At 43.7% G+C, this 22,713-nt stretch overlaps 1 protein-coding gene across 1 annotated transcript; it reads left to right on the forward strand.

Annotated features, from left to right (window-relative positions):
* Positions 1–12,490: 12,490 nt before the first annotated feature.
* LOC309792696 (kelch repeat and BTB domain-containing protein 6) lies at positions 12,491–17,219 on the forward strand. The gene has a single exon (XM_082602447.1). The coding sequence runs from the start codon at positions 12,808–12,810 to the stop codon at positions 14,896–14,898; it is 2,091 nt and encodes a 696-aa protein (XP_082458573.1). The 5' UTR covers positions 12,491–12,807; the 3' UTR covers positions 14,899–17,219.
* Positions 17,220–22,713: the final 5,494 nt, after the last annotated feature.

Here is a 22,713-nt window from a genome sequence, read left to right on the forward strand (position 1 = left end):
TGAGATTTTCCAGTTATTTTTCTGTTATTGATTTCTAGTAATTCCACTGTGGTGTGAGAGCATATTTTATATGATTTCTTTTCTTTTTTTTTCCCCATCATGCTTCGCGTCTTGCAGGATCTTAGTTCCCCGACCAGGGATGGAACCCAGACCCCCAGCAGTGGTGTCTGACATTAAGTTGGAGAAATTCTAGGTCATTATTGTTTCACTTTTTAAAAAATTTCTTTCTCTCTCCTTTCCTTCTAGTATTCCCCCTGTGTGTATGTGACACCTTTTGTAGTTGTCCCACAGTCCTTGGAGATTCTGTTCCAGTTTTTTTTTTTTCTAGTCTTTGTTCTCTTTGCTTTTTATTTTTATTTATTAATAGATTTATTTATTTTTATTTACTTATCTTTGGCTGTGTTGGGTCTTTGTTGCTGCTCGCGGGCTTTCTCTAGTTGTGGTGAGTGGGGGCTATTCTTCGTCATGGTGCGCGGGCTTCTCATTGCGCTGGCTTCTCTTGTTGTGGAGCATGTGCTCTAGGCACGTGGGCTCCAGTAGTTGTGGAATGCAGGCTCAGTAGTTGTGGCTTGAGGGCTCTAGAGCACAGGCTCAGTAGTTGTAGCGCACGGGCTTAGTTGCTCCACGGCATGTGGGATCTTCCCAGACCAGGGATCGAACCCGTGTCCCCTGCATTGGCAGGCGGATTCTTAACCACTGCACCACCAGGGAAGTCCCTCTTTGCTTTTTAGTTTTTGGTTTTGCTTGATATATCCTCAAGCTCAGTGATTCTTTCCTCAGCTGTGACCAGTCTACTAAGAAGCCCATAAAGGCCTTCTGCGTTTCTCTTACGGTGTTTTTGACCTCTATCATTTCTTTACTTTTTTATGCTTCCTTAAGGTTTTTTCTTGAGGTTTTATCTTGTTCTTTTGTTTGGAACACATTCCTCTGTTTCTACATTTTGCTTGACGCTCTGTGTTTGTTTCTACGCACTGGATGAAGCAGTTACCTCTCCCACTCTTGCAGCGTTGGCCTTGTGTAGGAGATGAGCTTTATTGTTCTAGCTGGGGCTCTTCACTGTCTCAAACCTTTGTGAGCCAAGCAGTTTATTTTACCTTTAACAGCTCCCCGTCATTGAGGCTGTACCAAGACCAGTCAGTGCCAAAGGAGAGGACTCAGGCTGATTAGAAGCCAGACCCTCAGGCAGCAGCTTTTACAGAATGCAAACATACACAGCATAAGCCTCACTGGCTACCAGGGCCAGGGAACCTGGAGGCTTCCTCGGGGTAATAGTCACAAAAATCAGGGCTCCAGACAGTGTATTAGTTCCTTTCTAGGAGATACCCGTGAGCTGTGGCAAGGCAGAGGGACAGTATAAGATGGCGTCCCCTGGCCTTTATTCCTTGAGTCCCTCCGTAGCCTCTAGATGCATGCCAGTTGTAAAGCCTGCTCCTAAGCCAAAGCTCCAGGACAAACGCATAGGCCTCTTTCACAGAAAGCCCGGGGGAGTGTTTCAGTCAGCTGTTTGGGCAGTGCCCTGGCGTGGTAGCCTGCCAAGAACTGTCTGTGGGATTGTTGCAGTCCTGCGCACGTGCAGGAGTGCAAGCCGCCCGGCCACCAGAGCCAAGGAATCAAGCTGCCAAAACCAGGGCACCAGATGTAAACACTGGGGCACCAGATACGAATAAGAGCTCCTCTCCCAGAGATGCTGGCACACTGGAGCAGGGCAGAGGTAAAGTGTGAAGATAGCATCGTCCTCGAGGTCTCAGGAAAGGTCTAAGGTCAGCCTTAGATGTGTCACTAATCAGAAGCCTGCCCCTCAGGCTGTGGCTATAATGATAAGCCGATAGGCCTCCGACTTTCTGTGGGAAAGACAGACCTCCTGGGTCTGTTGCCTCCTGCCGTGCCCCAGGGGTGGTAGGAGTTTATAAACTCTTTCTCCTTGGTTCCAGTTGTAGGACTGCTGGAGCATAAACCCCACTGGCCAGCAGAACCAGGTGATATAGAGGTGTCTCCTGGCAGCAGCCACAAAAGTCAGGGTACCTGACAAGGGTATAAGCTCTTTATGGGAAGATACCAGTGAGCTGGAGCAAGACAGAGGGAGAAGGCAAAGATTGCATCCATGGGTCCATTCCCTCAGAGCACCTCCATAGGCCCACATAAGTGAGCCAAAGCAGAAGCCTGTCCCTTAGGGCAAAGATCCTGATGAAGGAAACAGGGGGACTTCCCTGCTGGAGCAGTGGTTAAGAATCTGCCTGCCAAGGCAGGGGACACAGGTTTGATCCCTGATCCGGGAAGATCCCACAGGCCGCAGAGCAACTAAGCCTGTGTGCCACAACTACTGAGCCTGTGCTCTAGAGGCCGCGAGCCACAACTACTGAGCCCGCGTGCCACAACTAGTGAGCCCATGTGCCACAACTACTGAGCCTGCATGCCACAACTACTGAAGCCCGTGTGCCTAGAGCCCATGCTCTACGACAAGAGAAGCCACCGCAGTGAGAAGCCTGCGCACTGCAACAAAGAGTAGACCCCGCTCGCTGCAACTAGAGAAAGCCCGCACGCAGCAACGAAGACCCAATGCAGCCAAAAATAAATAAATAAATAAATAATTTTTTTTTTAAAAAAAGAAGGAAACAGGCCTCTTTCTCAGAAAGCCTGGGGAAGCGTTTCAGCCCACTATCTGTGCAGCACCCTGGGGTGACACCCCGCCAAGAACTGTCTCTCTGTGGGACCCAGGAGCGCAAGCCCCGCTGGCTTCCAGAGCCAGGTTATCAAGGGGCATCCCCTGGGTGGCAGCTGTAGAAACCAGGTTATCAGACATACAAACTGGGGCGCTGGACATGTGTAGAAGTTCTTCCCCTTTGGGAGATATTGGTGCTCTGGAGAGCAGCAGAGAGGGTGGTGATGCACCCACTGGCTGGAGCAAGGCGGGGCAGGGGGATGGGTAGTGCAAAGATGGTACCCACGAAAAGGAGAAAAAAGGGAAAAAAATCAAAAAAAAAAAAAAAAAGGAAGGAAAGAAGGAAGGAGGGGAGAAAAAGAAAGAAAGAAAAGAAAGAAAAAAGAAATGAAAGTTAAAAAAAAGAGGGAGAGCAGGAAGATTGCACCCGCCAGCCTCCATCCCCAGAGAGTTTCCCAGCAGGCCTCCACCCCTCAGACCAACACTGTCAAAAGTAGCAAGTGAGTCCTTTTTCACAGAAAACCTGGGCACTTTTCAAAGGGCTGCTGCTTTGCTGGGCCCTGGCACCCATGGGTCTGTGCACCAGCCCTCAGTTTGCTACAGCCCATGAGTCTCCCGTGCGCAGGCTCTGCTGGTCTTCTAAGCCAGGTATTTGGGGGCTTGTCTCTTGGGTGCAGGTCTTAAAGGTTGGGGTGCCCAGTATGGGGTAGAGACCCTTCACTCCTCAGTGAGACGATTTGGGTTTTGAGTTCCCTCCTGTTGCAGATCCCTGCACTGTGGGTGGGGGATTTATGGTGAGATTCTGCCTCAGCCTTTCCCACCTGCTTCCACGTGGCTTCCCTCTCATTTACCAGGTGTGAAGGAAGGGCTGCTCTGCCAGTTTTTAGCTTTCTTTCAGAGGAAACTGTTCCACATAAATTCGGTGTGTCCATGGGAGGAGGTGAGCTCAGGATTTTCCTATGTCGCCGTCTTGAACCTCTATCATTTCTTTTTGGGTTTTTTCTTAGGGTTTCCATCTCTCTGCTTACATTGCCCATCAGTTCCTGCATCCTGTCTATTGCATCCTTAGAACGCTTAGCATATTATTTATAGTTGTTTTCCATCCTGGTCTGATAATTCCAACATTCCTGCCGTGTCTGGTTCTGATGCTTCCTCTGTCTCTTCAAATTGTGGTTTTGTGGGCGGTGGAGCTGAGGTCAGCATCAAATTTGAAATATTTAAAGTGGATACAGAACTGTTTCAGCAACGCAGACCATTAAGTGTGTTGTCGTCGGCGATGGTGCTGTTGGTAAAACACGTCTCCTGATATCCTACACAACAAACAAATTTCCATCTGAGTATGTACCGACTGTTTTGGGGTTTTTTTAATTTTTTTTGCCACACCACACATAGTATGCAGGGATCTTAGTTCCCCAGCCAGGGATGGAACCCGTGGAAGCATGGAGTCTTGACTACTGGACCGCCAGGGAAGTCCCTGTATGGAGTGTTTTTGACAACTGTGCAGTCACAGTTATGATTGGTGGAGAGCCATATACTCTTGGACTTTTTTTTTTTTTTGCTGTACGCGGGCCTCTCACTGTTGTGGCCTCTCCCGTTGTGGAGCACAGGCTCCGGATGCGCAGGCTCAGCGGCCGTGGCTCACGAGCCCAGCCGCTCCGCGGCATGTGGGATCTTCCCAGACTAGGGCACGGACCCGTGTCCCCTGCATCGGCAGGCGGACTCTCAACCACTGCACCACCAGGGAAGCCCTACTCTTGGACTTTTTGATACTGCAGGGCAAGAGGATTATGACACATTATGACCTCTGAGTTATCCACAAAGAGATGTATTTCTAGTCTGTTTTTCAGTGGCCTCTCCATCCTCATTCAAAATGTGAAAGAAAAGTGGGTGCCTGAGATAACTTACCACGGTCCAAAGACTCCTTTCATGCTTATTGGGACCCAAATTGATCTCAGAGGTGACCCCTCCACTATTGAGAAACTTGCCAAGAATAAACAGAATCCTGTCACTCCAGAGGCTGCTGAAAAACTGGCCAGTGACCTGAAGGCTGTCAAATATGTGGCGTGTTCTGCACTCACACAGGAAGGCCTAAAGAATGTATTTAACAAAAAGCAATATTGGCTTCCCTGGAGCCTCCAGAACTGAAGAGCTGCAGGTGTGTGCTGCTGTGAACGTCTCTCCAGAGGCCTTTCTGCACAGCTGGTGTCGGCATCATACTAAAAGCAATGTTTAAATAAATAATCTTAAAAATTAAGGGGGCTTCCCTGGTGGCGCAGTGGTTGAGAGTCCGTCTGCCAATGCAGGGGACACGGGTTCGTGCCCTGGTCCGGGAAGATCCCACGTGCCGCAGAGCGGCTGGGCCCGTGAGCCATGGCCGCTGAGCCTCCGCGTCCGGAGCCTGTGCTCCTCAGCGGGAGAGGCCACAGCAGTGAGAGGCCTGTGTACCGCAAAAAAAAAAAAAAAAAAAAAAATTAAGATTCATTTTTGCAACAATGACAAATGCCCTGCACCTACCCACATTCACTCCTGTGAGACAAGGCCCATAGGTATGGCCCCCTTTCCCCTCTCAATATTAGTTAATTTTGAGTAATTGTGCATTGTCAGAAAAATGATCAGTACTAGTTTTTGTTTGGCCATTTCAAAAAAAATTTGTTTTGTTTTTTTGTTTAAAAGCAAGGCATGCTTGTGATGACTCTGTAACAGACTAATTTGGGTTGTTGAAACAGTTCCCGGTTTCCACTCTGGAGAGTAATCTGGGATATCTAGCTTTTTTTATTTTCCTTTTTTGGGGGGTGGGGCAGGGAGGTGTGTGTGGGATTTCTTTTTATTTAGTCATGTTTTTTTTAATTCATTAACCATTGGACAGCCCTTAAGGGGAGGAGGACGGATTGATTCCACATTCTACTTCCTAGATCTAGTTTAGAAAACATGTTCCCCACCTGGTGCTCTCAGGAAGGAGTATAGTAAACGCCTCATTTAACAATACACTCCTTTCTGGGAATTCCCTGGTGGCCCAGTGTTTAGGACTCGGTGCTTTCACTGCCGTAGGCCTGGGTTCAATCCCTTGTCAGTGGAACTAAGATCCCGCAAGCCGTGCAGTGGGGCTAAAAATGAAAAAATTTACACACATATATATATATATATATATATATATATATACTCCTTTTGAAAGTTGCCTTTTCTCTTGACCCTTGAATAGGTCCAGTATTTGACAAAACTCATGAAAAGTGGTTGGAATCTGTCTTGCCCCTCCTCTGTTCTAGGATGCACTATATATGTGACCCTGACTCTCAAGGAAATTGGTTTGCCATTTGCCATTGATTTTTTTAAAGTTAATTTCTAACTTTTTTCACTGACAAATGAAGAAAAGTACTGCACCTTTGGAAACACACAAAATGGATTGAGTATGCAATTAAAAAACCTTTTTTTCCCATCAAAAAAAAATTGTGGTTTTGCCTTTTAATTTTTTGTTGATATTGGGACCTGATGTGCTGGTTAAAGGGAACTGCAGCAAATAGGCCTGTAGTAAGGCAGCGGTGAGGAGTGGGGAGGGGAAGCCCTATTGTTCATGATTAAGTTTCAGCCTTTTAGGGAGCCTGTGCCTCTGAACTGTGAGCTTTAAGTGTGTTTTTTACTGTTTTCCTTCCCCTTAGGTGGGATAGAGTGGGCTGGAGTTGGGTATTTCCCTTATCCCACCTGGAAGGCTATAGTTAAGTGGAGCTGGGTATTTCCCTTAGTCGGGCTCTTATAAGACCCCAGCAGATTAGGCTCTGATTAACTAGTTTCTCCTGAGGGCAGGCCTGGTAAGAGAGTGCCCTGGGGTATTTAAAAACAGGCTCCATTTCCCCTCTCCCTTCGGAAGCACGAGGGGATTTTTCTCCCATGTTTACCGTGAAAACTCTCAAGCTCCCAGAGTCGGAGGCCCCCTTTTGGTTGGGTCCTCTGGAGCTTTTAACTTCAGAGTTGTCCGCCCTGAGCCTCTAGCAATTTGTCAGTTGTGTTTGGAGTCTTCCTACCTCAGCCCTGGTTCCTGCCACGGTTCCTGCCCCTGCGTCTGCCCACCCGGTAAGCCAGTACTGCCTGTTGTTGCGTCTCCAGTCTTGGGAACAGCCGTGTGCCCTGTGTCCTCCCCTCTCTTATGGATCCAAGAAGAGCTGTTGATTTTTCACTCCATTCAGCTTCTTAATTGTTGTTAGGATAGTGGTGACTTCCACGCTCTTTACATGAGAAACCGAAATTGTTTTTTTTTTTTTTTTTTTTTTTTTGCGGATGGCATCTTTTTCTTTTTTGAAGTGGTCACCAGTTCTGAGCGCTCCACCAGGGAGCAGAAGGGAGGGTTTGCGGGAACATCCTTCTCTCTCTTTTTTAGTTGGAGGAAGTCAGCTGCCCTCCTCCCAACCGTGCACGCGCACGGCAGCCAGAGCCCGTGGAGGAATAACGCTGCTGCCTGCTCCGGGGCTGCCTGTTTTGCATTTTTTAATCGTGACACATAAAGTACATGTTGTACCCCTTGTAGTTTTGTAGCGGTATTGGTGGTTAGGACACAGTGTAAGATCCCTTCCACTGGGATTCAAGATTGGTCTTTTGGTGGTATCTTTTCCAGAAGAGGGAATTTCCAATTTGAAGCTCATGTAGGGTGTGTGGTGGGAAAGGAAACCTGACCTGTTGATGATAAATATGAGTGGATTTAATAAAACTTTAACAATATTTAAGGATAGATATTATTTTTTAAAAATTTTATTGGAGTATAGTTGATTTATAATGTGTTAGTTTCAGATGTATAGCAAAGTGATTCAGTTATACGTGTGCATATATTCGTTCTTTTTCAGATACTTTTCCCACATAGGTTATTACAGAATATTGAGTAGAGTTCCCTGTGCTATACAGTAGGTCCTTGTTAGTTATCTGTTTTATATATAGTAGTGTGTATGTTAGTCCCAAGCTCCTAATTTATCCCTCCCCCCACCTTTCCCCTTTGGTAACCATAAGTTTGTTTTTGAAATCTGTGAGTCTGTTTCTGTTTTGTAAATAAGTTCATTTATATCATTTTAAAAAATTAGATTCCACATATGAGTGATATCATATGATATTTGTCTTTCTCTGTCTGACTTACTTCACTGAGTATGATAATCTCCAGGTCCATGCATGGTGCTGCAAATGGCATTATTTCATCTTTTTTATGGCTAATATTCCATTGTATAGATGTACCGCATCTTCTTTAACCATTCCTCTGTTGATGGACATTTAGGTTGCTTCCATGTCTTGGCTATTGAAAATAGTGCTGCAATGAACATTGGGGTGCATGTATCTTTTTGAGTTATGGTTTTCTCTGGATATATGCCCAGGACTGGGATTGCTGGATCATATGGTAATTCTATTTTTAGTTTTTGAAGGAACCTTCATACTGTTCTCCACAGCGGTTGTACCAACTTACATTCCCACCAGCAGTCCAAGAGGGTTCCCTTTTCTCCACACCCTTTCCAGCATTTATTGTTTGTAGACTTTTTGATGATAGCCATTCGGACCACTGTGAGGTGATACAAGGATAGATATTAGATCAAATTAGGGTCACTTAAGGTCCAGAAGAGGTAAGAAATCTTCATTGGCCTGCCAGTATTATTTCATAATACATAATTATTCATAAGGGAATAATCAGTGTTGACTGGAGGGGGAGGATCTGAGGATCACCAGGACCAAGTACAAGATTTGGGGCAGGTTGGGTGCCTCAGAGAGTATGGCTAGTTTGAATTTAAGAGCACTGTTGGCCTGCTTTATTTTTCCAGAGGATTGAGGGTGGCTAAGACAGTGAAAATTTTGTAGCAGTGGAAGTACTCGTTGAATATCCTCAATAACCTTACTGTTGAAGTGGGTTCCTCTGTCACTAGAGAGGAACAAAGGGACCCCCACGTAGGGAAAATTCTTTCTGGTACCAGCTTAGCTACAGTTGTGGCAGTAGCCTGTTTGCAGAAAAAAAAGCTTCTAACCATCCCGCAAACAAGGATATACATGTCCTTCTTTATTTGTGTATAAAAAGGGAAAAGGGTAACGAGTAATTGAGGGGTCCAAAGGTGGAAGAAGAGGATAGAGTTTTTCAGGTTTTGAAACACAGACGTGGAAGGAGTCCCAGTTCGAGGGATCAGCGTTGTTTCCTTGGTCGTGGCATAGAGAGGCGAGGCGATTGTGAAACAGCTAGGGATCCAGCTCAGCAATAGCCACCTAATCCGAGAAACCTTCAGGGTTGTCTTGGTCTCAGGGAAAGGGTCTTTTTAATTTTTATTGGAGTATAGTTGTTTTACAATGTTGTGTTAGCTTCTGCTGTGCAGCAAAGTGAATCAATTATACGTATACATATATCCACTCTTTTTTAGAATTCCTTCCCATTGAGGTCACTACAGAGCTATTAAACGATAGCTAGCAACAAAACCAAACCAAGAGGGCTTCCCTGGTGGTGCAGTGGTTGAGAGTCCGCCTGCTGACACAGGGGACGCAGGTTCATGCCCCGGTCCGGGAAGATCCCACGTGCCGCAGAGCGGCTGGGCCCGTGAGCCATGGCCGCTGAGCCTGCGTGTCTGGAGCCTGTGCTCCGCAACGGGAGAGGCCTCAACAGTGAGAGGCCCGCATACCGAAAAAAAAAAAACCCAAAACCAAACCAAGAGATGGCCCCCAAAACCAAAATCAAATCCTTACCGTGCTACCACAGACAGCTGTCTGCAGCACATGGATCAGCGGCTGGACTCCAGCCTGAGATCCCTAAATCGCCCTTCAGGGAAGCGGCATAGGGGCTCAGAAAGCCTCAGGACCTGGGTGGAGAAGATGGGGGCCTAGAGGTGGGCTTCTAGTTCCATTCCAGTAATGGTACCAACCTGTCAAAGACAAAAACCAAACAAGTAAGGAAACTGAGTTTATTCAGAATATTGCCATCATGGAGAACAGTTCAGAATCGAAGGCAGGGTGAGTTTGCCTTAGACTGTTATAGGGAGGGTTTGGACAAGTTATAGGTAGAGTGGTTTACAGTTAGAATTGCTTTTGTAACTAGGGGAAGTCTTGGTCGGCTGACTAGGAAATGTGTATTTTGGTGTCTAGCTAGTTTGGGTGCACTTCTTTTTTTTTTTTCCTCACAGCGCATCCTGTGGGATCTTAGTTCCCCGGCCAGGGATCAAACCTGGGCCTAGCAGTGAGAGCACCGGGTCCTAACCACTGGACCGCCAGGGAATTTCCATGGGCACACTTCTAATCTCAGTTAATCATTCATGAGACAAAGGACTGGGAGTTAGAGACCCTGTGTCTGGCCTTGTTGGCAGGTTCAGGCAAAAATGGAAAGCTCTGTGTTTAACCTTCTCACAAGTAAATAAGGGGATCGTCTGTGAGCCTATGGTAGTCATGAGAAAGAGTGGACAATGACTCTTATCTGAGTCACGTGGGAGAAGGTGGTTTGCTGTGGTTACCTATTTCCAATCACAAAAGGATAGGATCATCTCTAGGGAGAAAAAAAAAAGGTTGAAGGGATTTCTTAATTATGGCTGTTTGCCCTGTGGCACAGGGATTAGGTAAAGTTCAACGCTGTCAGTTTCAAGGTTAATTTTTTTCCATTATGATCCAGTTGTTTTGGTAGCATTTGTTGAAAAGATTTGTTGCTGTCAATGTTCCTAAACATGTTTTAGAAATTATGTTTCTAAAATTAAAACTTCAGTCCTCAGTTGCATTAGCCACATTTCAAGTGTTTAAGAGCCACATGTGGCTAATGGCTACCATAATGGATAACACAGATACAGAACATTTTCGTCATCACAGAAAATGTACTGAACAATACTGCTGTAGGCCTTACAGCACAGTGTCTAATAAATATTTTGAATTTTGTGAAAAGCAGTCGAAAGCAAATTACACTGTTAGAGGCATATATGAAAAAGTTAAAACTCAATGACTGAGCACAATTTATTTTGAGGATTTTATAGTGAAACAATGTTGATAAATATAAATATAAAAACACTTTTGTAAAGCATACATTAGACCAGACTAATTCAAGGGATGTTTGGGCCTGTATGATGCTGAACTCTTAGGATTCCACACAGTACAAGGTCTCTTTATTAAATATTTTTATTTAAAATTCTCCTTAATAACTAGAATTCCAGAATCTTCAGTTAATTTGGGGATGGTAGTGAAAGGAGCTATATTGGATTAGTTATGAACATTCATATCAAGAGAATTAATGAAAATACTTCAGCACTACTTCTGGAACATGAAATATAGACTTTGTGAGACCACCAAAGCATCTATTAATATTCTTGATTTGCGTATTTGAGAAAATTCTTACATACTGCTGAGACCACAGTTGAACAGCCCTGCAGATATTGCTAGATGTTTAAAATATGATCAGATCCTTCAGAATTTGTTCCCAGAGAGGCAAGTTTAAAGGCTGTACAGTGTAAAATCCAAAACACTGACAATACCAAATGCTAGGGAGGATGTGGAACAATAGGAACGCTCATTAATTGCTGGTGGGAATGCAAAACAGTACAGGCCACCACTCTGGAAAACATTTTGGCACTTCCTTACAAAGTTAAACATAGTATTACCATGTGAGCCAGCAACCACAGTCCTTGGCGTATACCAAAATGAGTTGAAAACTTATGTCCATGCAGTAACCAACACAAGTGTTTATAGCAGCTTTATTCATAATTGCAAAAATTCAAAGCAAACAGAATGCCATTTATCAGGGAAATGGATAAGTAAACTGGTATACGTACACAATGGAATATTACTCAGTGATAAAAAGAAATGACTATCAAGCTGTGAAAAGACATGGGAATCTTAACTGAATATTGCCAAGTGAAAGAAGATATATGCCAAATGCAAGACACTCAGGAAAAGATAAAACTAGACAATAAAAAGATCAATGTTTCCCAGGGGCTGGGGGGCAAGGAAGAGGAGGCATAAGTAGATTGAACAGAGGATTTTTAGGACCGTGAAACGATTCTGTGTAATGATGATAGGTACATGACATATGTTTTTCAAAACCCATGGACCTGTACAACACAAAGAGTAAACCCTAAAATTAAACTACACGCTTTAATTAATGATATATCAGTGTTAAGTTCATCACTTGTAACAACGGCACACACTAATGCAGTACGTTGTAAACAGCGGAAACTGAGAAGGGGTGGAATATATGGGAGCTTCCTGTAGCTTTCGGTTGGATTTTCCAGTAAACCTAAAACTGATCTTAAAATTTATTTATTAAAAAAACAAAACCCCCAAAACTAATAGGTATCTCTGCAGAAACCTGCAGGGTTTTTCCCATTTTCCTACAGGCTCATGATTTCAAATGAGAGGTTGCTACATCTTTCATAAACGTTAGAAGAAAAGCTAAATATTGAACCTTTATATTATGGGTACTATGTATAAGTATGTTATTCTACTAATCAACAAATATTTATTCAGAGCAAGTATATCCAGCCTACGCAATCTAGAGGTATATCACCTACGCAATTTAGTTCAATCGTCACATGCTATGAAATACTATTGCTATTAACGTTTTCAAAAACAAGAACTCTGAGAAGTCAAACAACTGATAAACACTAGAACGGGTATCTAATCTGAATTCCACACCCAAAGTTCGAAACCGTAACACCGAATAGAAGAGAACTAGCGATTTCTAACTCCGTCACCCGAAACAATGAACAGCCGACCATCTCGCGATGTTATTGCGGCTACTACTACTCCCAACATGCAAAGCGGCTACCGTGCCGCAGCCCGTGCCGCAGCTGGTGCCGCAGCCTATGCCGCAGAGTCCGGAGGGCCCCCGGCGTGCCTCGAGGCGCGAAAGGTAACCTGGGAGCGGTAGTTCTCCTGGACGCCTGCTGGTGTTGCCAGCGCGGCGGTGGCGGATCACTCGGTTCCAGCCAGTAGGTCCTGTGAGGGCGAGCTGAGGCGGAGAAAGGGCGTGGAACTGGAAACGGGTGAGTCGGACGCGGTCTACGCGGTCGAGGGAGGCGGCACCGCGGCTTAGGGTTGACTTAAATAAATGGACCCGTGCTGCAGTCTCTCCGGAGACACCGCGGTCTTAGCGTCAGCGAGCAGAGGGTGAGGAGGCGCCAGAGCCCGGTCCTTGCACCCGTACTCGTCCTCAGCTCCCCGCCAGCATCTCCACCATGCAGTCCCGGGAAGAAGCTTCGCGCTCTCGCCGCCTCGCCAGTCCCCGCGGCGGGAAGCGGCCCAAAAGGGTTCACAAACCCACAGTTTCGGCTTTTTTCACGGGCCCGGAGGAGCTGAAGGACACGGCCCATTCTGCAGCCCTGCTGGCCCAGCTCAAGTCCTTCTACGACGCGCGGCTGCTCTGTGATGTGACCATCGAGGTGGTCACTCCTGGCAGCGGGCCTGGCACGGGCCGCCTCTTCCCCTGCAACCGTAATGTGCTGGCTGCCGCGTGTCCCTACTTCAAGAGCATGTTCACCGGCGGCATGTACGAGAGTCACCAGACGAACGTGACCATGCACGATGTGGATGCCGAGTCCTTCGAGGTGCTGGTCGATTACTGCTACACGGGTCGTGTGTCTCTGAGTGAATCCAACGTGGAGCGCCTGTACGCCGCCTCCGACATGCTGCAGCTGGAGTATGTGCGTGAAGCCTGTGCCTCCTTCCTAGCCCGCCGCCTTGACCTGGCCAACTGCACAGCCATCTTCAAGTTCGCCGACGCCTTTGGCCATCGCAAGCTGCGATCACAGGCCCAGTCGTTTATAGCCCACAACTTCAAGCAGCTCAGCCAGATGAGTTCGATTCGGGAGGAGTCTCTGGCAGATCTGACCCTGGCCCAACTTCTGACTGTCCTGCGCCTGGACAGCCTAAACATCGAGCATGAGCAGACCGTGTGCCATGTGGCGGTGCAGTGGTTGGAGGCGGCTCCCAAGGAGCGGGGTCCCAGCGCTGCAGAAGTCTTCAAGTGTGTCCGCTGGACACACTTCACTGATGAAGATCGGAATTACCTGGAGGGGCTGCTGACCAACACCATGGTGAAGAAGTACTGTCTGGACCTTGTTGAAGGGGCCCGGCAGATGCGATATGGTGACACGTTGTGCAAGTCTCTGGTGCCAAAGCCAGAGAGCAGCGGCGGTGGCAGCAGCAGCAGCGGCTGCGGCGTCGTTAGCAGTGTCGTTAGTGGCGCTGGTGGCGGCGGCGGCGGCTGCAGCAGCAGCTCTGTTGTATCCGTGGCAGAAAATCCACCCCAGAGGCTGGGTGTGTGTGCCAAGAAGATGGTGATCTTCTTTGGACATCCCAGAGATCCCTTTCTGTGCTGTGACCCATACTCGGGGGACATTTACAAAGTGCCATCACCTTTGACCTGCCTTGCTCACACTAGGACTGTGACCACCTTAGCTGTCTGTGTCTCTCCAGACCATGACATCTATCTGGCCGCCCAGCCCAGGAAAGACCTCTGGGTGTATAAACCAGCCCAGAATAGTTGGCAGCAACTCGCTGACCGCCTGCTCTGCCGTGAGGGCATGGATGTGGCATACCTCAATGGCTACATTTACATTTTGGGTGGGCGAGACCCTATTACCGGCATTAAACTGAAGGAGGTGGAATGCTACAGTGTCCAGAGGAACCAGTGGGCACTGGTGGCTCCACTGCCCCATTCTTTTATTTCCTTCGATCTGATGGTAATTCAGAACTATCTTTACGCTCTCAATAGCAAGCGCATGTTCTGCTTTGATCCCAGCCACAATATGTGGCTGAAGTGTGTTTCTCTGAAGCGCAATGATTTTCAGGAAGCCTGTGTCTTCAATGATGAGATCTATTGCATCTGCGACATCCCTGTCATGAAGGTCTACAATCCAGTCAGAGGAGAGTGGAGGCAGATAAATAACATTCCCTTGGTGTCAGAGACTAACAACTACCGGATTATCAATCATGGCCAAAAACTGTTGCTGATCACCTCACGCACCCCGCAGTGGAAAAAGAACCGGGTGACCGTGTATGAATATGATATTAGAGGTGACCAGTGGATTAATATAGGTACCACATTAGGCCTGTTCCAGTTTGATTCTAACTTTTTTTGCCTCTCAGCTCGCGTTTATCCTTCCTGCCTTGAACCTGGTCAGAGTTTTCTCACTGAGGAGGAAGAAGTGCCCAGTGAATCTAGCACTGAGTGGGATTTAGGTGGATTCAGTGAGCTGGACTCTGAGTCAGGAAGTTCAAGTTCTTTATCTGATGATGATTTGTGGGTTCAGGTAGCCCCTCAGTGAAATGCGCAGGGTCAGCAGAGTGTGTTATAGATAAGCTGAAACACTAAGGTGTTTTTACTGCTTTGGAAAGTATCTTAAAGAGACCCTTTCGTTTTGCTGGGAAAAAAAAAAAAAAGAAAAAAGTGGATTAATTTCAGGTTTGGTTTAGAAAGGGTATTGTTTGAAATACTAACGTAATTTAATGTTACAGAATTTAAACATTAAAAGAAATCAACCTATTTAATAATTTACTGTTCTAAAAGTCCAGTGTTGATTGTTTAGTATGTTTATGTTTGATGACAATATAAGTTAGTTGTAATCAATAGTCTTCTATTATTAAATCTTACATTCTGTCTTGTGCCACAAGTACTTCAACTTGAATTTTAATTTCTACAATAGAAAACTGATTGGATAGGAATTACTAGAGAGGGTTGGAAAGCATATATTTTCCTTCAGAACAATGTAGTAGATTTCCAAAACTTTAAACTAGTGGGTTTTTACAAAATGTGTTCTAACAGATATAGTCTGCTAAGTTTTAGTTCAGTTTTCTCCTCTTTTGTGAAAAAAAAATACATATGTTTAATGTGACTGAATGGTGATTTCATTTGTGATAATATATAGAATGGTCATAAGCTCACTGAAAGTAAAAACAAAAAAACAGGATTCTACTGTTTGAAAAGAAATTAAAGTTTTAAATCTGTAATATAACTTGTATTTGCAAATAGTGACCAATTTTCCATCTAAAAAAATTCCATTCCAGTAGTGTCACCAATCATCTAAAAACCTTTTAAAAAAAAAAACCCCAGTAACTTGCTTTGTAGGTTCATATTTTAAATCTATACTTGATACATGCTTCACTGAATCAGAGGAATAATCCTTTTTTCACTGGACATGATTGTGAAAATTTTTATCCACTGTCCTAAAAAGTTTATGTGATTCTTAAAATATTTTGGCTGTACAGTTTTGGTGTTTATCTTAGAAGATTTGTCAACAAGATGTGATTATTCTTTACTGTTTTGTGAGTAATATTGGTTTTGAAAGTATGTATTAGTTAAGAACAGTATTTTATTGAAATCAGTAGTTATTGTGTCTATCAACTATAAAATCAAGTGCCAGCAAAGAGTTTTCAAACTTTAAGTTGTGTATAGAACTGTTTTGTGTAGCATTGAAAAATTCTGTCAGTTTTGTAAGTCGCTAATGTTATTATCAGCTTAAAGGTATTTTTCTATTAAAAGTTTACAGTTAAATAACATAAGTGGATGATAGCATTTGGGGCCAGTAGTGAAAGTATATTTCGTCTAAAATATTTCTCTATGCAGTGGTGTACAAGGCTATTTTATTATGGTATTTGTATCTGTTCTGTGTTTCTCTATGAACCATGCTCCAGTCTTTGTTTCTGTCAGCATATGTAAGGGAAAGAAAGTCCAGAAATAGAGAATCAATCACACAAAACTTACATTGTTAAATACATGAAAACATAAGTGCTTACCTCTTGAGGGTTTATTAGATATAGTTGTTATTAATACATATACATGATAAGTGACCAGATGTTTATGGTGTATAACTTTTTCTACACACAATCAGAATTATCTCCCTGAATCTTCATTCAGTGACATGATAATTCCTCTTCTGTGTTTATTCTCTAGTGACAGCGTGCTAACATTTCTTACACCGGGGCAGAGTACAGAGGAATGTGCTCTTTCTGGTAGGGAACTGGATTTTTTATTGAAATACCATAGGATGAAAACAGAGAGGAAGACATAAAAGGTTTTTCTTTTTTTAAAAGATATTTCTTAGCCATTTTGATGGGCTGTTTGAAGATTCTACAAGACATTCCTGTTCAACATTTTTAGTGAAATAAGATGCTTGCTTATCCTACCAGTATGTGTTCCTTCAGAAGGACAGACATGCTTTTAGTTGCCTGAGGCTCAATTTTGTTCCATTTGACATCAAAGTTGTTTTCGGCACTGTCCTTAACACAAAGCTGTTTCTCAATAGGGTTATTTTTTGGCCAACTTTTTCTTCACCAGGAACTTCTTGTTGATAGCTTTTTCCTTTGTGCGGTTGAAATAGAACAGTGATGATCTCAACCAGACTCTCCTTCTGCAGAATTAAGGTGTGCAACTGATTGATAAAAGACAGATTCTCCAATTGTCATTTTCAACCTTTAAGTTAAAGCCTAAGCGAAATAGTAGTAATATCTTGGTTTGCAAAGAGGTTTTCTTGGGAAGAATTTTGGTTTCGTGCTATATTTGTGAATTAGAGAATAGCTGTTAATCATTATTTTACGGATAAGTGATTTGTATGTGATTAGTTACAAATAAAACATACTAGAATCTAGACTTTCTGATTTTTTAACTCATTGTTCCTGTTAAATGTATAAAACCCTTGCTTGTACAGTGAATGACAACTAGCAATGTTGAAATCCCTTCTTGACTGGAAAGTCCCCTTGTCTCTGTTTTCCAATTAATCAGCACATCTTTTAATAAATATGTTTGTAGGACTGCTATTTGTAAGATTCAGAATGACGTTCATTATCTTTCGTATCTGTCCCTGTAGTCTGAAAAGCTCAAAGGACCCCAATTTTTAAAAATTCTTTTAAGTTCAAACCATAAGTGGTGTTAGGAGTTCCAAAAGGGTAAAGTAGAAATTTTTGTACCTGATCTTGTTGAGAATCTGGGGAACACTTTTGATCTACTCCCAAGAAAAAGGCCGGTGTCATAACATCCCTGAAATGATAAAAGTATGACTACTTCTGAAGCTCATCAGACTCAAGAGCACTTGTGACAGTCTCTCCTCCCCATACCCGCGTACAACCTTTAACCCTTTCATCATTCTAACTAACTTTAAAGGAACATTTGTTACAGCAAATGTGATAAAGTAGGGAAGTATGAGGAAGCAACCTTACTTATAGAAAATGTGACTATCAGTAGAAACCTAAAAGAATCAATGTCATTTTTAGAACCAACTAGAGGGTTCAATGTATACAAACCAATTGTTTTTTTAATAATAATAAAAAGCAAAAGACACTGTTCACAGAAGTTGCCAAACCTCAGAGTACCATGGAAGCATAGGTTTGTGCAGAATAGGGGGAAGGGCCCCCCTCCTTTACTCTGCGCCCTTTGTCATCCTTATCTGTTTCATCAAACTTTCATTCCTCACATCTTTAACCTTGAGGACTCAACATGGTCCAAGGCACAGGGAGGGTAGGAAACAGATACTGTTGTATAACATTCCATCCATATCTGAGACATTTTGTCCTAAAACAGCCTAGTCTGTGGGGAGTCACCTGTCTATATTGGAGTCACCATTTTTCATTCTCACCTCTAAAGCTAAAATTGCAGCTCGGACCCACTATATCAATCAGGAATATTCTTTTGGGCAAACTATTCATTAATTGTAGGAAAACTAGTTTACAAGGACTATGTAAATGTCAGGCAAAGTATTTCTTCCAAAACAGATATGTTTGTGCCTTGAAGAAAAAGAAGAGCCAGGACTCTCAGATAAATTAATATCACCTTAATTTAGATCATCTTAAGAAAATAGAACAGAATTTTGTTTTCGCATACTGTAACTGAAAAATTGAGCCGTGGCACTCACTTCAGGTACAGCCTGATCTAGGGTCTCAATGTCTTCAGGGCTTTCTTTGTACAGAGAAGATATCATGGGGCAATGTGTTCCCTCATTTTGTGCATTGATTAGAATGTAGGGGCGGTTGTATGTAATGGAGACCTGTAATTGTGTAAACAAGTTTCTCATATGAAATTTCTTATGTGAAAGTCCAATCTGTTACGTTATCCATCATCTAGAAAGTTGACTGGCACCCAGGCTTTCCTGTTTTCCTGTTCTGCTACCCTTGGGGTGTTGTCCCAACCTACATGGTCCAAGCTGGTTCACTCTTGTGTCCACATTCCAGCCATTAAAAGGGGAGGAAGTGGGAGGGGAGGACATGACCCTTCCCTGTGAGGGAAGTCGTGAGCATTGCTTCAGTTGCATGACATTGGCCGGATCTTAACTACATGGACATACCTAGCAGCAAGAGTGCCTAGGAGAGGTAGTCTTTGTTCTGGGTCAACATGTATCTAGTTAAACTTCAAGGGTTCCTTCTTATGGAATGAGGGAAAAGGCTATTAGGTTAAACGGCAGTCTCTATCACACCATCTGTCAGGCCAGGTTTTGTCACATGGCGGCCGGAGTGATAACACCATCCCAGCAGTTACTGCAGTCAAGGCAAATGGCTAGGCCTCCTACCCCAGAAACACTCAGAGAGCTCCCTGGGCTCCCACTGCCGCTCTGTACAGAAAAGGCAAGGGCACTTCATCTTGTTCTGATTAAATAAAGCCTTCTAGGCTCAGCGTGTACTGGTACGCTACATCATGAGCCAGTCTTATATTGGCATTATATCACAGAACGTTCCAACTTCCTAAAAGGAAGGAAAAGAGCACTGAAAAATGGCCCTGTGTAATCAATGGCAGTATTAATTATCTTAAACAGCAAACGTTGCTTCTAATTAAAATGTGAGATATCAATTATAGAGTAATGATGAAAACTGGACATTTCTTAGAGCAAAATAGGCTATTTAGCAACATTGTAGCATTTTCTGTGCCTGGATCATCTTTGCAGTGCTGTGTGAATATAAGCTACTCCTCTCCCCCTCTGTTGAAGCCCAGACCAATTAACCACAATAGTCTATTCAAAACTTAGTTTCTGGGCTTCTCTGGTGGTGCAGTGGTTGAGAGTCCGCCTGCCGATGCAGGGGGCACGGGTTCGTGCCCCGGTCTGGGAAGATCCCACATGCCGTGGAGCGGCTGGGCCCGTGAGCCATGGCCTCTGAGTCTGCGTGTCTGGAGCCTGTGCTCCGCAGCGGGAGAGGAGAGAGGCCCGCGTACCGCAAAAAAAACAAAACAAAAAAACTTAGTTTCTTGCTGAATTCTTTTTTTTGTTTTCTGAATTCTTATACTGACTTCAGGTTAGTCATAGTTCGTGCAATATACACATAGAGTGTCACTTTTTGTGTTTGTGAAAACTTCAAAACAGCTGCCAGAGAATATTTTAAGTAATTGCTTCTGTCAAGTATATAACTTTTATCACCGTAATTTTCATTACAGATAGCCATACTTATTTTAAAAACAAACAACCCTGATTTTCACATGGAACCCTAACGTCCGCCCGCAAGTGAAGAGTAAGTAGTTGTATTTCTATTAGTACATGAATGAAGAATATGAGTCCTTTCTCTATTTCACTTCTTGTCTGAAGACAAGATTTTTGATATATGCTGTGACTGGGTTCTTCTCCATATTCTGTACTAGATACTGCTTGTTTAGTATCCCACTCCCATTACTTTCCTGTACGGCCTCCTCACATGCTGGCATTATTCCATGTATTGATCTGTTTACTCCTTATTATGTCTCCTGAACTAAAATGTGCACTCTTCACGGAGGAACCACGTGTATCTTTTCCACAGCTCCTAACATAGTGCCGGGCACATCATCCGCATTCCATAAATGTTTGTTGAACAAAGAAAGAAATGTATTTCGTGCTTGTTTGCATTTATATGAGAAACACTTGCATTCAGAGCTCTCATCTTTTTGTCAATTTTCCAGCTATGAGGGAGAGCTATTATTAAACTCTTTTGTCTGGTTGTCATAGCAACCCACTGGCCTCCAGAGCTACAGGTTATTTCTGATGGGCATATTCTCCTAGACAACCAAACACGCAGTGTTTTCAATTATGGAGTAATGATGCTATTATAAATCACATTTCTGACACTATATATTTCTCTATCTTTTATAAAGATGGCAGATAATTAGAACGGAAACAAATCTGTTCAAATCAACAAAGGCTAGGGGAAATAAAGCAGTATGACTCACATCTCTCCTCTCAACCCTTTCATATTTCCTCCAAGTTCTCCGCCTTTCCATAAGCACCTGTGAATTCACTTGGGTTTTCTGACCAAGTTGTTAAGGAAGTTTTGGAAGTTAATTGCTACAAGACAAACTCTAAAAAAGCTCTGTTACAGCTTAAATAGTTTCTTTTTCTCCTCCTTGTTTCTTCCTCCCTCCCTCCCTCCCTCCTTCCTCCCTCCCTCCCTCCTCCTTCCTCCCTCCCTCCCTCCCTCCCCCTTCCTCCCTCCCTCCCTCCCTCCCTCCCTTCCTCCCTTCCTCCCTTTCTTTTTGGCTGCGCTGCACCTTGCTGATCTTAGTTCCCCACCAGGGATCGAACCTGTTTCCCCCTGCAGTGGAAGCGCGAAGTTCTAACCACTGGACAACCAGGGAATTCCCAGTCCTTGCTTGTTTCTTAAATTTCATGTTAAATTAACAAATGATAATAGCCTTGCAAAAATTGAGATTTTCTCTGAAAAGTTTCAAAATGAGGTCTTTTCCAACCTCGTTCTTCCTTCCATTCATATTTTAGTGGCAAGAATTGAGAGGAGTTTTATTAAACTGGGTTAGTCATCACAGAAAACTCATTATCAGTTCAATAAAACAGGGTTTTTCTGGCCCATTCAACAAGGCATGATTGTAGTTTTTAAAAGGCAGAGTCTTCTTCTTCTTTTTTTTTTTTTGGCTGAGTGGCTTGTGGGATCTTAGTTCCCTGACCAGAGATGGAACCCAGGCCCTCAGCAGTGGAGAGCGTGGAGTCCTAAACACTGGACTGCCAGGGAATTCCCAGCAGAGTCTATTTTCTAATGATGGATACCTTAATGGGATTTTACATGTATGTTATGCTGTATTTTCTTTTCTGTAGGTTTTGGTCATATGCAATAGGGAGAGTCATTTACCACCTAGTTCCAAGTAGATCCTATGAAAAATACTTCACTACACCCTTTCTCTGTGCAGTTCTAATGCTTTTGTCATACATACAGTTGTGATACCCATCAGTAAACTGTCCCATAACTTTATTTAAAAGAAGTGATACTGCATTTAGCTTACCTACTGGGCTTTGACATTATAAAAGCAGTAACACTTTAGTACATGCAACCATCTTCAACAAATAATATACAATGGGGATACTGTCAGGAAGACAAAGAGAAAGATAAGGAGGGATGGTATTGTCTGTAGTGTCAAGACTGCAGATTTGGGTACCTGAACACCTGGGGTATTTTGATTAACATTTTTTTTAACATTTTTATTGGAGTATAATTGCTTTACAATGGTGTGTTAGTTTCTGCTTTATAACAAAGTGAATCAGTCTGATTAACATTTTTAAGAACTTCATTATAGTCTTCTAGAAATCTCCATGCACTGTTACTCTTTTAAACAAGCTCTGAATCCTACACATTAGCTGAGATGTCAAAACTTTGAGACAGCTAAACCTAGATATCTGCCTATTGTAAAAATTGAAAATGGCCCAGTGGAAGGGAAGGATTCTCCAGGGCAGGATGGAAGGGAAGGATTCTCCAGGGCAGGATCAGATGTCCAGCCACACAGATCTTGCAACAATTCTTGACAAAATCACCAATTCCCAAGTCTAGTTCTCTTCTTTAGAAGTTAGGGTATTTAATAATTACTGCACCTTGATTTGGTTGGATTTGGGTACTGAGTCAGATTAACCAAACTATCAAGAAACAAATATACAAAATCCGTAATATTGATACATTAAGTTGCAAATAGAAAATAAAGCTTTTGCCTTCAGGAGGGAGCCCCCAGTGCCCAGTTTTTCCCTTGGGAGTGAAGAGTTTGGACCATGTATCAAGTGCCACAAATTCGAACGGTGCCACCCAAGGGCCTGCATCCCAAATCACATAGCTTGGGGAGCCTTGGGGAACCAATCAGCCAGCCTTGTCATTTGCAAGTCCTCCAGGACCACATTAAAAAAAGGAGTGATTTCAAATGG

Source organism: Mesoplodon mirus (assembly GCF_964341445.2).
Source record: "Mesoplodon mirus genome assembly, chromosome: 17".
NCBI classification, from domain to species: Eukaryota; Metazoa; Chordata; class Mammalia; order Artiodactyla; family Ziphiidae; genus Mesoplodon; species Mesoplodon mirus.